The sequence below is a fragment of the Ips typographus genome, linkage group LG1 (genome assembly GCF_016097725.1).
Source record: "Ips typographus isolate SLU linkage group LG1, UJ_Ityp_2.0, whole genome shotgun sequence".
Classification (NCBI taxonomy): domain Eukaryota; kingdom Metazoa; phylum Arthropoda; class Insecta; order Coleoptera; family Curculionidae; genus Ips; species Ips typographus.
In genome coordinates, this window is record NC_138422.1 from 7,957,400 (window position 1) to 7,972,552 (window position 15,153).

Consider the following 15,153-nt stretch of genomic DNA (forward strand, 5'->3'; position numbering starts at 1 on the left):
GCAAGACTTCTATGTTTTCTTTGTTTAATAGCACTTTAGTTAATGTTTCCTGGAGTGGACTTAGTGAAACTTGTGCACTCTGACACAATTTAGTAATAACAAATCATTTTTCCAACAAAATAAGAAAACAGAACCGTGTGCAGTTATTTTCTATTATTTAGATGTTTTGTATTCCTTAAAAATGAATGGATACTGGGCTGACAACCAAATTTCTGGAACTCCAAAACCATAATAAGTGTATTGTATTTATGAGTATTAATGTTAGTACCTATATGGATTATCCACATAAGTATAAATGTTTCTATCAAGTGTTTATTCCAGATAAGATACTTTGTTGAGAGATCGCTAAACCAGATACTATATCTCATAAAGTACCCGGTCTATATTTTAGAGTATTTTGTTTGTAATTATTTACTGTTTTTAACAAAGTATAGGTACCTACCACAGAGTTTAAGTATTATTTAATGACAAGGTTTTTAAGAGATATACCTACAGAATATTGGCATAAACATGTTCTTCTACGATTGAATAATATGCTTATTTTTACCGGTGAGTAACTCACCGCATAATACACACGGGTTTTGTCCACCTGCGAGCACCACCGTGATATATCGCATTAACAGTGTAATAGAAACATCAAAATTACAAAATATGTAGATTGTGACACACACTCACTCGATGATTTACAACACTTGCCTTCGGCTCGTGTCGCTAACTTCAACTTCGTGAGTAATAGCTATCATTACATATGCCCATTGAATACTATTTCTCACTCTCAAATTATTCTTGACTGAGAAAAACGAGTCACTAAAAAAAAATAAAACAAAACATCAATAAGAAAAAGATAGTTTAATTATATTAACTTTCATTGGTATAAATTTGAGTGTCAATTAGTTACACATTGGTTACTCAGAATTTTAATTAAATAAAGAACAAAAACGAATCCAAACTACTAGTGGAATTAGCAAAATATAGTAACACTTGTTTGCTTCTATAATACAAAACGTTTCAAAAAGCAGCAGCTATGAAATTTACTTAACCAGTTTGCTGCAAAAGTGGTGAGTCTAGTTTTATAACTTCCCTTATAAAAAAACATCTTTCTATCATTTCTTATGAAACCTTTCCTGTGTGTTCTTTTTATTATTTACATACATCATAGTTAAACCGTAATACCTACCCAAATATACAAGTAATAATTTAGTTTGCTACTGCTACACTAGAATTATTAATCAAGATCGGTATTTTCAAAAAGCTGCTGTCTAGATGTGGATGCTGTTTGATTATTAGATGGATCATCATCACTTTCGTCATCCATACCACCTACAAAATTGTATTATTATACATGTATTACAAAACTATTTGAAAAGCAAAAAGTAAGTTATATGAAAAAAATTAATAATTACCTAGAAAGCTTTCTAATATGTTGCCAAATAGTCCCCCCCGTTTCTTCTTTTCTTCCGGCGGTTTAACGCCAAAGAATAGTTGACCTATTTTATCTAAGTATTGAACATAGCAAGGGTCCCGGGATATACTCTTCTGGTATTGTTCACAGAGGACGGCAAATGTTTGCAATTTTTTACTGCAACAATGACAAAAATTAAGTATACATGGTGGATCTATGGAAAGCCTATTTTTTAGGAAATTCAACACAACAATCAACGTGATAAATCAGTTGGCACACATAAATATGATGGTAATTAGTTAACCTTAACTTGTTCTGTAATTATGTAAGTCAGATTTTTTTTTGGGGGCTTCTAAAATGGAAAAATCTTTTGTCCATAACTAATTTTCATATAATGACTTTTCAAATAAATTACAACTTGTTGCAAAAAAAACTTGCTTGATTCAAATTACCAGAATACTCTAGAGCTATTTTGAAAGTGCCAGAGATCTCAAAATGCTAAAGAAAATCTTCTTAAAAGTGCTAGAGAGTTCTATAAAGGTTTTGAACCTTTCTAGCGTTGTTTTATATTGCCAGAGGCCTCTAGAACCATTCTGAAAGTGTCAGAAACCTCTAAATGCTACTGAGAACCTTCTTAAAAGTGTCAGAGGGTTCTACAAGTGATTTAAACCTTCCTAGAATTGTTTTAAATTTCCAGAGACCTCTAGAACCATTTTTAAAGTGTCAGAGACCTCTAAATGCTAAAGAAAATCTTCTTAAAAGTGCCAGAGAGTTCTCTAAGTGTTTTAAACCTTCCTAGAGTTGTTTTAAACTGCCAAATTTCTGTTTGGACTATTTTGAATGTGCCAGAGACCTCTAAATGCTACTGAAAACCTTCTCAAAAGTGCCAGAGGCATCTACAAGTGTTTTGAACCTTCCTAGAATTGTTTTAAATTGCCAGAGGCCTCTAGAACCATTTTAAAAGTGCCAGAGACCTCTAAATGCTACTGAGAACCTTCTTAAAAGTGTCAGAGAGTTCTACAAGTGTTTTAAATCTTCCTAAAATTGATTGAAATTGACAGATTCCTCTAGAACCATTTTGAATGTGCCAGACACTTCTAAATGTTACTGTAAACCTTCTTAAAAGTGCCAGAGGGTTCTACAAGTGTTTTAAACCTTCTTAAAATTGTTTTAAATTGCCAGATTCCTCTAGAACCATTTTGAATGTGCCAGAGACCTCTAAATTCTACTTAAAACCTTATCAAAAGGGCCAGAGGCCTCTACAAGTGTTTAAAACTTTCCTAGAAATGTTTTAAATTGCCAGAGGCCTCTAGAACCATTTTGAAAGTGACAGATTAACCAGCAAAATAGATTTTTTACTGGTAATTGTCATCAGTCATAAATCACTGAACAGACTATTAGCAATAAACTTACTTTACTTAATTTATTTTAAGCAAAGGAAATAAAAACTCTGTTTTAATTTATGATTTTTCCTTACTTGAACAGACAGTGTTACCTCAGTATATTTATATTAAACAAAAACTACAAAAAACAAAGTCATACTTACGTTTCTATAGCTTTCAACAAGAACCAAATAAAGTTCAACAAAGGCAGCAAGTATGGTGGTTCTGTTTTCCGAATTCTAGGGTGATTTTTAGTGTAAGTGCTAAATGTTTGACTGGCTGTACACAAATTACGAAGGCACAAGAACTGCAGCACAGCTTGGGCTATAAACAAATCCACTTCGTTCTTAAATCCTTGGGCCATTTGAAATTCTATTAAGAGTTCCCCACAACTTTTGCCATCTTGAGAATGTATGTAATGGTGTCTAGCTTGAACATAGTTCAGCTCTTCCCAGTATACCTTGGCTATGCACTAAATAAAACAAAAAAGTAAGTGAAACAAGTTAAAATAAAAATTATGGATGTCTCACCTGGTGCAACTTAGGATTACCCACAGAAGTACCCTGAGCAGACCATTTAATTGCTTGTACTAAAAATGCATCTCTTTCAGTCGAATGTGTAGTACCTATTTTGGCGAAAATGGATGACAGTTTTGGTGACCACTCATCAGCATCTTTATCCTGTGATACATTCAGTACATGTATTAATAACTGTGCCAAGTCTGCTCCTGAACCTTTCTGTAATTATAAAGTTTGTATATTTCAATTCCTCCTTGGATGTAGTTTATGGTTGAAATATTTATTGACTGATGATTTTAAAGTTTACATTTGATCTGGTCAGTATGTTTAAAAGTTGAGAAGTGTATTAGCAGTCAGTCAAGGCTGATTAGTTATATTTTATAATAAGAAATGATTTAAATACTGTATTGCTACTGCTTAAACAACTCCAAAGTCCAATATGTACAAATGTGTATTTCTTTACATAGCACTTTTTTCTTTTTACTTGTACAGTAAATATAAATATTAGAACCTTACTTGGTCTGCGTCCAAAAACAGTACTGCACCCTGATACAACAGGCGTTTTAAATCATTGTATTTTTCTTGGGCTAGGTACCTAAAAATTCAAAAAAATCTAACCTTATCACAAATTTATGGATTCATAGTTCTTTCAACGTTTACCTGTAATGTAAAGTCCTGTACATTTGATGAGCTTCGTAATATTGCCCATTTTTCACAGAATTTTCCAATTTTTCCAAAACTCTAGATATTCCGCGGCTCCCTGGTGCAGCCATTTTTAGTTTATTTACTTTCAAAAGTCAACACTGTCAAATGCATGTCGCGTGAATTCTGTCAGTCATCATAACTAAAAGAATTTTTTCAGTTTGACGTCGTCATTGACATTAAAATAGCTGGATGGGTAATGCCATGAAATCAGAAAAAAAAGAGAGAAAGAAACAGAAATGCGAATTTGATTCTAACAAATGGTCTATAAAATGTAATTTAAAAAGTTGCTTTACTGATACGAAAGATTATATTATAAACAATAATAAAGCGTTATACCAATATGGTACTTAAAATCTCGATTGCTCCTGTCGTATAGAAACCGGTGTTCACCAAATCGTGTAGAAGTATATTTATTAATCGAATGGTTCTGAAATACTTTACTTATACGACTCTGAATCTGATGGAGTAAACTGCTTTTTGCACCTTTGAACATTGAAACCCGCCACTTTGCGTCGGGACTCAAATTGTTTGCGGGAGCGAAAGTTGCACTTTCCTTCCTAGTTGCGCAAATAACTATTCCCGTTCTCGCACGACTTCCCGTGTCTAGAAACCTTTTTAATACTACTAAGACTAATGAAATATACTATTCAGAGTCTGATATTAAAAAATATCGTTTATTAAACGTCCGAAATAGTTTTTCCCGTTCTCGCATGACTTTCCGTGTCCAATAGTTATTTAGTTAGATAGTTCAACGGTGCAAAAACCAGTTTAAGTTAAATAATTAAAATTAGATGCTGCATTATTTTTTATAATGCCCTCTGACCACTTTTTAAGTACATATCTACAGAATGAAAGTCGGGCATTAAACATTGAAGACACCACAGGCATTATAGGAAATAATGCCCACGGTCGGCCACCCTATCGACCTCATGCATTATTGTCCTTATAATGCCCTTGGTATCTTAATTAATTAATTACTATTATATATTTAACCAAAGTTCATTTACCAGAAGTACGAATGACTGCAAGTCAATATTTATATAATTTCCAGTGTTCTGGCTTTCTAGTAATATCCATTGAATGGTAAAATAATATAATAATACCACACTTATTTACAAACCGTAAAATACTTGAGTTAAACTAAGGATCAACATAAATAATTAATTGGTTATGAAAATCGTTGGCAAATATTGAAAGTGACGCTCAAAACAAAAAAACAATGTTGCTGTTAATTTTGCGTAATCCACCTTTGACATTGCCTGTTAGAAATGATAAATATGTATTTTCCAACACGCACTAAATGAAAAAATATTTTTCATAAAAAATACAGATTTAAGTGCAAAATTGTTTAATTTTGACAATAGAAATTTGCAGTTTATTGCCATTTTCCAAGATTGTAGTTTTAGGAATCATGTTACTATATGTAGAAAGAGACGATTGTTGTGCTGAGCTTGGTAAATTATTAACCGAAGCAAAGCTGAGGTCATGTTCTACTCACAGATAACATGATAACAGGTGACGCAATTTTTCAAAAAAATTTTGATATGAAAAATTTGAATTTGAGAACTTTTGTACGTTTAACTACTATTTTCATATAGGTACATAACTTAGAGGGACAAAGACGGGGTGTAATAATGATCAAAAGCTCTATGTTGTAAAGTCATTATTTTCACCATTTTTGCGTAAGAGACTTTATTAACCATCAACATAGATTTTTACATACAATACAAGGTACTACTGTACAAGGTGTCTCAAACTGGGTGCGTATTCTTAAAACGAGGGAAGGGAGTTATCAAGTGAGAGACTTGTAGAATGTGACAGGAATCACAGTTATTGTCAGCTTTTGTCACATTCTATCAACACTTCCCCTGAGATTTCCGTTCCCTGCTTTCAAGAATTAGGCCCCTAGATGCTTTTACGAAGTATCTCCAAAAGATGGAGCAATGCAGTTTTTGCAAACATGTGTTCAATTTTTGTGAAAAAAACGATGGAGTAGTATCTTTCACAACTGCCTCCGGTTCTGAGCTACATGGTGTTTTTGAAAATGTGACAATTTAGAACTCCACTCGTATTTTCTTTATTATGAGCGATGCAGAAGAACTGCAAATGGTTTTCCAAAAAAATTTTACGTAGAATCCAAATATTTAATCCGTTTTGCACATCTTTATTAAGATATGAACCAAACATACTTTTTTCTAAATGGGATACTCTACAGGGTGCCACAAATTCGTGTCTCAATGGGGGGGTGTGGCATGTCATGTCAAGTATGGATATCTCAAAAACGGTAAGAGATACAGAGTTGGTTAAATAAATAATAAGATGCGGAATTTGGAGTTCAATCTTATGCCGTTTTTAAATTTAACAAAATCCGGAAATATCCGAAAAAAAACGAAATTTCGGAAAAATGTTTTTATTTTATTGTTAGCTTATTTAATGAGATAATTTACATTTATTGACACTTTTATTGGGGTGGTTGGATCTTGGACAGTAAAACACGTTTATTTAACTAACTAATAAACTTGTATTAATACTAAAAGGGAGGTGAACATTATTGTAATACAACCGACCGACCGACACACGTATTCTAGAACATTCGAACGTCAACTATTTTAGGTGGCGTTGCTTGTCAACCTGTACAATGTTGCCACTGTTACAACAGGTTATTTTATAAACCCAACACTCCCACGTAAAATAAACAGTTGTAACATACTACTTAATTTTTAGTAAATCTAAGAAGCACTTAATACCTAACTGACTTACAAATCTCTTAAATTTGATTACTGACAATGCTTTGGTGAAACCATCTGCTGTTTGATCATTGGTAGAAACATATTGAAAATTAATTAAACCTAAAACATATTGATCCCGAACAAAATGAAATTTTATGTCGATATGTTTTGTGCGTGGATGAAACACTGGATTTTTAATAAGTTTTAGAGCACTTTGATTGTCGACGTACATATTAACGGGCAAAATTATGTTTTCACCGAGGGCTTCTAGTAGATTTTTCAACCATATGGCTTCTCTGGAGGCTGTTGAGGCTGCCACATACTCAGCTTCTGTAGTGGACAAGCTCACACACTTCTGCTTCTGGCTTTTCCATGTTACAGCACTGTTGTTGATTAAGAAAACATAGCCTGTTGTAGAACGTCTTGTGTCTATATCACCTGCAAAATCAGAATCACAGTAGCCACTTAGATTAATGCCACAAGGGTCACTTTTATAGTGAATGCCAATGTTTAAGGTGCCCTTTAAGTACTTGAAAATTCGTTTAACAGCATTCCAATGAGCTGTGGTGGGATTTTGCAGATAACGACTTACTAGTCCAATCGAATACATAATGTCTGGCCGACTTACAATTGCCAAAAACATCAGTGATCCTACTGCTTCTCTATAAGGAATATTTTCTATTGGTTTGCCAAGATCCTTGCTTAAACTGGAATTAGGATCTGCAGGTACCGAGACAGGATTTGAATCTTCTTGTCCAAATTTATGAACAATTTGATGAATGTACTTTGACTGATGGATGAATATTGAGTCATCTTTAAGTCGCTCAATTTGCAAGCCCACAAAGTACTTTGGATCTTCAATTATGGTAATTTGAAACCTCTTCTGTAACTGAACAAGCACTAAGTCCAATTCTTCATCACTGTCAGATAGTAGAAGACCATCATCAACATATAATGCTAGAAAAACTTTTCTGTCAGTCTTAATGTAGACACAATTGTCAGAAGTACATTGATAAAAACCAATGCTTTGACAAAATTCCTTGAAAGTCTCATTCCATACTCGAGGAGCTTGTTTTAGGCCATAAAGGGCTTTATTTAGTTTGCACACTTTTTGTTTATTATTGTTTAATCCCTCAGGTAAGTCTATATACAATTCTTCACTTAGTATGCCGTAAAGGAAAGCAGTTTTGATATCGAACTGCCTCATTTTCATTTTCTGTTGTGCTGAAAGGGCTAAAAGTACTCTTAGTGTGTCATACCTTGTCGTGGGGGAAAAAGTCTCCTGAAAATCTACACCCTTTACTTGACTAAACCCTTTTGCACATAGGCGAGCCTTAAAACGAGGTTTGTGACCATTTTCAGCTTCCTTAACTCGGAAAACCCATTTCGTCCCAATTGTACTTCTGTTTGGTGGCAAATTAACTAACTCCCACGTTTTGTTGACTTCCAAAGCTTGTAGTTCTTCTTGTATGGCTGCCTTCCATTCCTGCTTATTTGGACAACTAATGGCTTCTTGGTAACTGGAAGGAACACTTATTTCTGTAAAATTAATCTCAGAAAAGTCAAGATCAAAGTTTTGACACAAATATTCAGGTGGATGTATATCTTTTCTAGCTCTTAAGTTGTAAGGTGATACTTGTTCATTGTCAGTGTCATTTTGTCCTTGTATATCAGGTTCCTCAAAATAGTTTGGGTCAAGGTCATCTTGAGCATCTAAATTGTCAGATCTGTTATTTTCTATTGGAAGTAGAACACAGTTTTGTCTTGGGGTTTTAAATTCACTATCTTCATTAAAAATAACATGACGAGAAACTTTTATTTTATGTGTCACAGGATCATACAACCTGTAATTCGTTGAATCCCCTTCATAACCTACAAAAACATACCTCTCGCTTTTCTTATCCAGTTTGGTTCTTAAAGTGCCTGGTGTTAACAAATAGGCTTCACAACCAAAAACTTTGGTGTGTTGTAAGTTAGGCCTTTTACCAGTCCAGTGTTCATAAGGAGTGGTTTCAGACTGCTTTGTAGGTGTCCGGTTCAGCAGATACACAGAAGTATTTACTGCTTCTGCCCATAAAGTTTTAGGCAAATCCTTGTCAAATAACAGAGCTCTTGCAGACTCCATTATGGTCCTGTTGTCTCTCTCACAGCGACCATTTTGCTCCGGTGTATAAATACCTGTAGTTTCTAAAACTATACCACTTTCAGATAAATACTGTTTTAGTGACTCATTTACATATTCTCGCCCATTGTCTACACGCACTCTTTGAACTTTGTGCCCAAATTTAGTGTTGCACAAGGAAATAAAGTTCTTAAAACATTGGGTTACATCACTTTTATGTCTAATAAAATTTACTGACCTGTAGCCTGTATAATTGTCTTTAAAAAGAACATAGTATTTGGATCCTCCAATACTATCTTCACTCATCGGTCCACAGACATCGCTGGAAATTAACTCACCTGGTTTTGATACATGTTTTTCAGTGTTTTGGAATTTAAGTTTGTGTTGCTTGGCATATACACAGCTTTCACAAAAGAAATTGTCATTTATGTCTGTTATACTTATTCCACTTACAAGATTCTTTGTGAATAGTTCCTTAATGTACTTGATATTTAAATGTCCGAGTCTTTCATGCCATTGTTTTAAAGTCCCTGTAGAAACTACATTTACCTCAGTAATTGCATTTTTGTTCTGTAGGCGAATCAACACTCTATAAAGGTTGTTTTCGTAAGGTACTGCAGTAGCCACCACTTGGCCACTTTCAAAAATTTCGGCCTTCTGGTTGTCCTTAAAAATAGTAAAACCTTTATTTGTTACTGCACCTTCTGAAAACAGATTTCTCCTTAAGCCGGGTACAAGCCATACGTCTGTCATAACGCCCTTACACCAAGTCCCATTTACAAACTTCTCTATCAAAATTTCTCCGATTCCTTGAACTGGAAGTTCTTTATTATCGCCGAGTTTTACGAATAAGTTTTGAACTTTTCGAACTGATGTAAACATACTTTCCGAGTGACACATGTGTCTACTAGCGCCACTGTCTAAAATCCAAATGTCACTACAGTCAATGTCAACTTCAGGCACACTGTCATCACTGTCTTCAATGTTGAAAGCTCTTCCATTTGCAGTGTTGCCAGAGTTACCACTTCCACTTTGATGTCTAGCTCGACCACTTTCATGTCCACTATATCCAGATCCAGGAAAAACTGTCCCGCGCTCTCGTTCATTGTCATTTTGTCCACCGCTGCTGCTTCTATGAGTGTTACCTCCTAATTGTTGCCTTTTCGGACATCGGCAATCCTTTGCAAAATGTCCCCTTTTTCCACAATTATAACACTTCACATTTGTTGACGGTTTTCTTTGTGGAGGCCCTGTGTTTCTAAAATTTCTATTGCCAAACTTGTTCATTTGTGTGGCAGCTAAAGCATAATCTTCATTATGTTCGCTTGTACTTAAATTTCTTTCTTCATCAAGTAATCTCGAGGTCAAGTTTTCAATAGTCTGTCTAGCTTCATCCATAGACAACCAAGCTTGTCGGAATGGACCATATTTTGGTGGAAGAGTGCTCATTATTTTTGTAATAACAGCAGTGTCACTCAACTGGTCTCCTGAATTTTTAATTTGCATTGCTAGATTTTCAACCTTTGAAATATGCTGAGCCATTGAATCTGTGGGTAGCATTTTGTACTGATAAAATTGTTCGTGTACCAACATTTTATTTGTCTCCGTTTTTACGTCATAGATTGAGTTTAACTTGTCTAAAACTTGTTTACTGGTCTCACAGTTTTCTATTAGTGAAATTTGATTTAGCCCCATTGCTGCAGTTATTATACACATTGCCTGAGCATCTTTTTTATTCCACAACTCACCCTCTGCAAATACTTCTGGTTTCGGGGTACTGCCATCTGCAATTCCATACAGGCCTTTAGCTCGTAGGGCGCACTTAACTTGGAATTTCCACTGTTGATAATTTTTGCCTTCAAATTTAGCTATTTGAGCAATATTTCCCAGATCGACGTTACTCATCTTAATGGATTCTTCTTCAGAAAATCAGGTCCAACTAGTTTTAACCTCGACTTCTCTTCTCGATCCGTTCAGTTGATTCACGATCCTTTGCTGCCTCAAGCTTTTATTGACGCCTTTTTTTATTTTATCGATCGATACGTCCGACACACGGGTTGCTTCACTTTTTCTTTTACTTCACTGTCCAAACCACTCTGGGCCCATAACCTATTGGGGTGGTTGGATCTTGGACAGTAAAACACGTTTATTTAACTAACTAATAAACTTGTATTAATACTAAAAGGGAGGTGAACATTATTGTAATACAACCGACCGACCGACACACGTATTCTAGAACATTCGAACGTCAACTATTTTAGGTGGCGTTGCTTGTCAACCTGTACAATGTTGCCACTGTTACAACAGGTTATTTTATAAACCCAACAACTTTGTCATTGGAAATTTTTTCCCTCTAAAACCTGACATCGTCACATTTGAAATCCGACGTTTCGGTTTTTGCCAGCCACATCAACTTTTTGTGCTTTGCTTTCGGATTGTAATGACGTGCAACACTCGATAACATAATCATTTGAATTTTGGGTTAGAATTTGCTGAATTATTAATTAGTGATGATGTTTGCTCTTACACAAAACGCATGTTGTTAAATTTAATACATTAGTAGGTTTGATGTAAAATCTTAAAAGTAATAAAATAGGTAACACCTACTTTTTAATTTTATGTCCAATAAAAGGGTTTCTTAAATCGAAAAGTGCCAAGGCGGTATTTCCGAAGATTGAAGCAGAAAACCTACTTTGAGTAACAATCACAGTTTTTTTCACTCTTCAGATGTTACATACACCTTCCGAAGTTTTCATGGAAATCATAATGGATTTCATTAAATTTGAAATTTACACAGACTTTCTTTTTAAAACATCTACTAATTTTGTATTAATAGCCGGAAAAGGACACTTATTAAACTTTTCTAACATAAAATTCAATAGATTAATCAAGTGTTTCACGTCATTTGAATTAGAAAGCACGGCACTTTCAAAATCTGCCATAAAAAAACAGGGCCGCATTTAAAAAGAGAAGATGGTTGGCAAAAATCGAAACGTCGTTGAAGTCCAAATGTGACGATGTCAGGTTTTAGAGGGAAAAAAGTTGCCATGACAAAGTGTCAATAAATTTAAATTATCTCATCAAATAAGCTTACAATAAAATCAAAACGTTTTTCCGAAATTTTGTATTTTTTCGGATTTCCGGAAGTAATCAGATTTTTTTAAATGTTTAAAAGGCATAAGATTGAGCTCCAAATTGGGCAACTTCATTTAACCAACTCTATAAATCTTACCGTTTTCGAGATCCCCATACTTTTTGTATACCTATAAGAGTATAATATAATCCAACACGAATTCTTAGCACCCTGTATATATTTTTGAAGATTTCGAATAGGCAAAATATTACTTTTCAAAAATCTGTAACACTAGAGATAAAGATCAACCTGCAAAGTTGCTCTCAGTGTGATAAACGGTTTTTGAAATTGACAAAAAACGACATTATTTTTCAACTTTGACTTTGTATTTCGAAAAAGGGGCGAAGATTAGGGTTCATAAAGGAAACTCCAACGAAAACTGCATACACGCCATCGATGATTAATTTTAAGATTGGTTTTGTTTGTCATCTACACTCATTTCATTTCAAAATTCAAATTTCTATAAATTGGTCTTAAGAAGCCTAACAAAATCATACAACTTTCAAGTTTTTGGTTGTCCAAGATCTGTTTACGTCCTGTCAGCACAATTTTAAGGAAAAGAGAGAAGCAAACGCACTTGTAGAGGCCAAGCCATTCACTAATGCTGATCAACTCGATACTTACTGCAATTCGGGATATATTCTATAAAAATAAATGGAACAAGTATGTACAAAGAGGCACATTTTTTAAAAGTTATGAGGAAACAAAGGTAGTCCTTAACTAGCTAATAAACGAAATCCCTGATGAAAGACAAGTAACCTATTTTAGCACATTGTCTGTCATTTACAAATGTTGACAAGTTTGGCGTCAGTTTATCTATGACGCAATGATCGTATATATCGTGAATGCAGTTTCCTATGGTATATAACTACTACTCTTACAGTTTGTGACCCAAGTTCAGGGAAACCCTATATATACTAGTGTATTTTTCCCTTTAATTTTAATTACTACGTACACAACACACACCAATTAAGATTAATTTTTGTTAATTTTAATTATATCTATTTAGGAAATTTTATTTCATTATTGTTTTTTACCTTTTTTTGACATATCTGAGATGACTTTAGGGAGAAATGCCAGCTGGCATGAGAAATCATTGGGAAAAATAAGTGGTTTTAAGATAGTTTTAGTGAAAAAAGGGTCGATTTTGGCAAAAAATTACAATGTTTTCTGTGTTTGTGTATATTACCACTTTTTGAAATTTATTTACTTGTACGGACGCCACTGGTATATTTAAAAATGTGGTGTTTTTGTGTATAGTTGTGAACCATTTTTGGGTATCTACGCCGTTAGTTGTATTATTATTTAGCGTTGTTTGTACGAAAAATATTGCATGCATGAAGAACACTTAATTACTTTTTTGCTCTCGAATCATCAGTTATGATAATACTTCATCTCGTGCAAAAAAGTCATATTTTGTGCGTTTAATGTATAAAATAACTATTTTATTTCCAGCTGCAACTCTATTAGTTATATTGAAATCTTGCATTTCTAATTTCTAGCAAGGTTTTAATTTTTATAAAAATTACAAAACAAATATATTCTTTTTCAAATATTTTTTTTAATTATACTCATATTTTAGTCAAATCAGTTGGAACTTATTTAAAATATATTTCTGTATTTTTTTAATTAACAGCGTTCATTTCCAATAAAAATAAAATCTTTATTAGAATTTTTTTTTAGAAGAAAGCGAAATTAGTACGTACGCATTTCGACGCAATTACACATAATTATGTTTTTTTTATGTTAAAACAAAATGATATGGTTATTCGATTTAATTACTAAAATGTTGAAGTGCGTAGTATATTGAAACTTAGCTGATTAGTTGATGTTTTGGCGTAAAATAAAACAAAATAATTGAAATAAAAACTTTCTTTTAATTGAAAAATTATTAATATACATAATATAATAAGCTAAAATAAAAAAAATCATATTCTTATTGCAGCAAACCGAATTTAGTCCATTTACTTAAAAGCTACAAACAAATTATTATCTGATTTATTTTAAAAGTACCTACATGAAATGAAATTTTGTATTTGTTTAAATATTATTATCACAGTTTTAAAGCTGAAAATAAAAAAAAACCCTACAAACAATACTACTCTATACACTCTAAAATAACATATTTTTATACAGTAATTTTTAATAATACAAAAAAAACAACCAGTTCTATAAAACTACATTAAAGCTTTCAGCACTCCCAAACCTCCTAATGTCTACCAAGGTCTCCACATAGGTCCTGTACCACTGTTTTCCTTATTCTCCTTCAGAAATGAACCAGCATCTCTTCCAGGTGAAAGTGGAGGTGTTAAACTACCATGCCTAAGATGATGTTGTGCCATCCTAGGTTGGTCCTGTTGAATTTGGATGTTTTGGGCCACGTTATCCAATTGCCTGACGCAGGAACTTAGATGTTGGAGGAGTTTCCTTCCGGTTACTGGATCCACCATTTCACTAGGAGCTGGTGAGGTGATGAAATGGGTAACTTCTTGAGCACACTGAGAGAAACCAGCCCGAAACCGATCCGCGTAGGATTGTTCTTGTGGGAGGATGAGTTGGTGTTGCCTTTTCAAGTTGTGTAAATGCCTTACAGTCAACTCCAAAATATCGGCTTTCTCCAGTTTGGACACGTTTTCTCCCTCGCTTTGTAAAGCGGTGACCATTAACTCTTTGAGTTCATCCAGGCACCGGTTAATACGTGCCCTCCTCTTGCGTTCTAACATGGGTTTCATCACTTTTCGGTACTGGTACGTTCGAGATATTGGTTCTTCGCCGCACTCACTACTACCGTTAACCATATAAGGCGTGGGAGCCATTTTTCACCAAACTTTAAAAAAAAAAACGTAAAAATATTAAAGCGCGCCACCGACAGTGTTTCGTGTAAACTTAACGAGCTACCAGTACTACGATCGGAAGCAGAATGAAGAATGAGTACGTTGGTACGCCAGTATATAGATTTAAATAGCGATACTAGAGTGGGGCTGTGAGAACCTTTGAATGGGTCCTCTGTTTCACTTCAACACACCGCTTTCGGTCATAATCGTTGTCCTTGTCGCACTTGGTGGTATTTTTCATTTGTGTTGCTTTTAGGGTGGTTTTTTATTGGGGTGTGCGACGCCAAGGGTCGGTCGTGTGACGGTATTTGTGACGTAGCATGGGAAA

General features: G+C 34.2%; 1 protein-coding gene and 1 pseudogene across 1 annotated transcript; both read right to left on the bottom strand.

Moving 5' to 3' along the window:
* Positions 1-832: 832 nt before the first annotated feature.
* On the bottom strand, positions 833-4,120 carry LOC145740458 (Golgi to ER traffic protein 4 homolog). The gene is made up of 6 exons (XM_081996044.1): positions 3,963-4,120; positions 3,819-3,897; positions 3,315-3,521; positions 2,949-3,256; positions 1,404-1,579; positions 833-1,320 (listed from the first exon to the last, which is right to left on the bottom strand). The coding sequence occupies exons 1-6, from the start codon at positions 4,073-4,075 to the stop codon at positions 1,226-1,228; spliced, it is 978 nt and encodes a 325-aa protein (XP_081852170.1). The 5' UTR covers positions 4,076-4,120; the 3' UTR covers positions 833-1,225.
* A 9,930-nt stretch (positions 4,121-14,050) lies between these two features.
* Positions 14,051-14,927, bottom strand: LOC145731223 (enhancer of split mbeta protein pseudogene; annotated as a pseudogene).
* Between the last annotated feature and the right edge of the window lie 226 nt (positions 14,928-15,153).

What these genes read in the sequence shown, in the direction of transcription:
- LOC145740458 (XM_081996044.1), bottom strand. Translation starts at nt 4,075, where the DNA reads ATGGCTGCACCAGGGAGCCGCGGAATATCTAGAGTTTTGGAAAAATTG. An exon ending in TGTTTTTGGACGCAGACCAA is followed by an intron (nt 3,522 to 3,818) that starts GTAAGGTTCTAA and finishes TTATAATTACAG; the next exon opens with AAAGGTTCAGGAGCAGACTT. An exon ending in GTAATCCTAAGTTGCACCAG is followed by an intron (nt 3,257 to 3,314) that starts GTGAGACATCCA and finishes TGTTTTATTTAG; the next exon opens with TGCATAGCCAAGGTATACTG.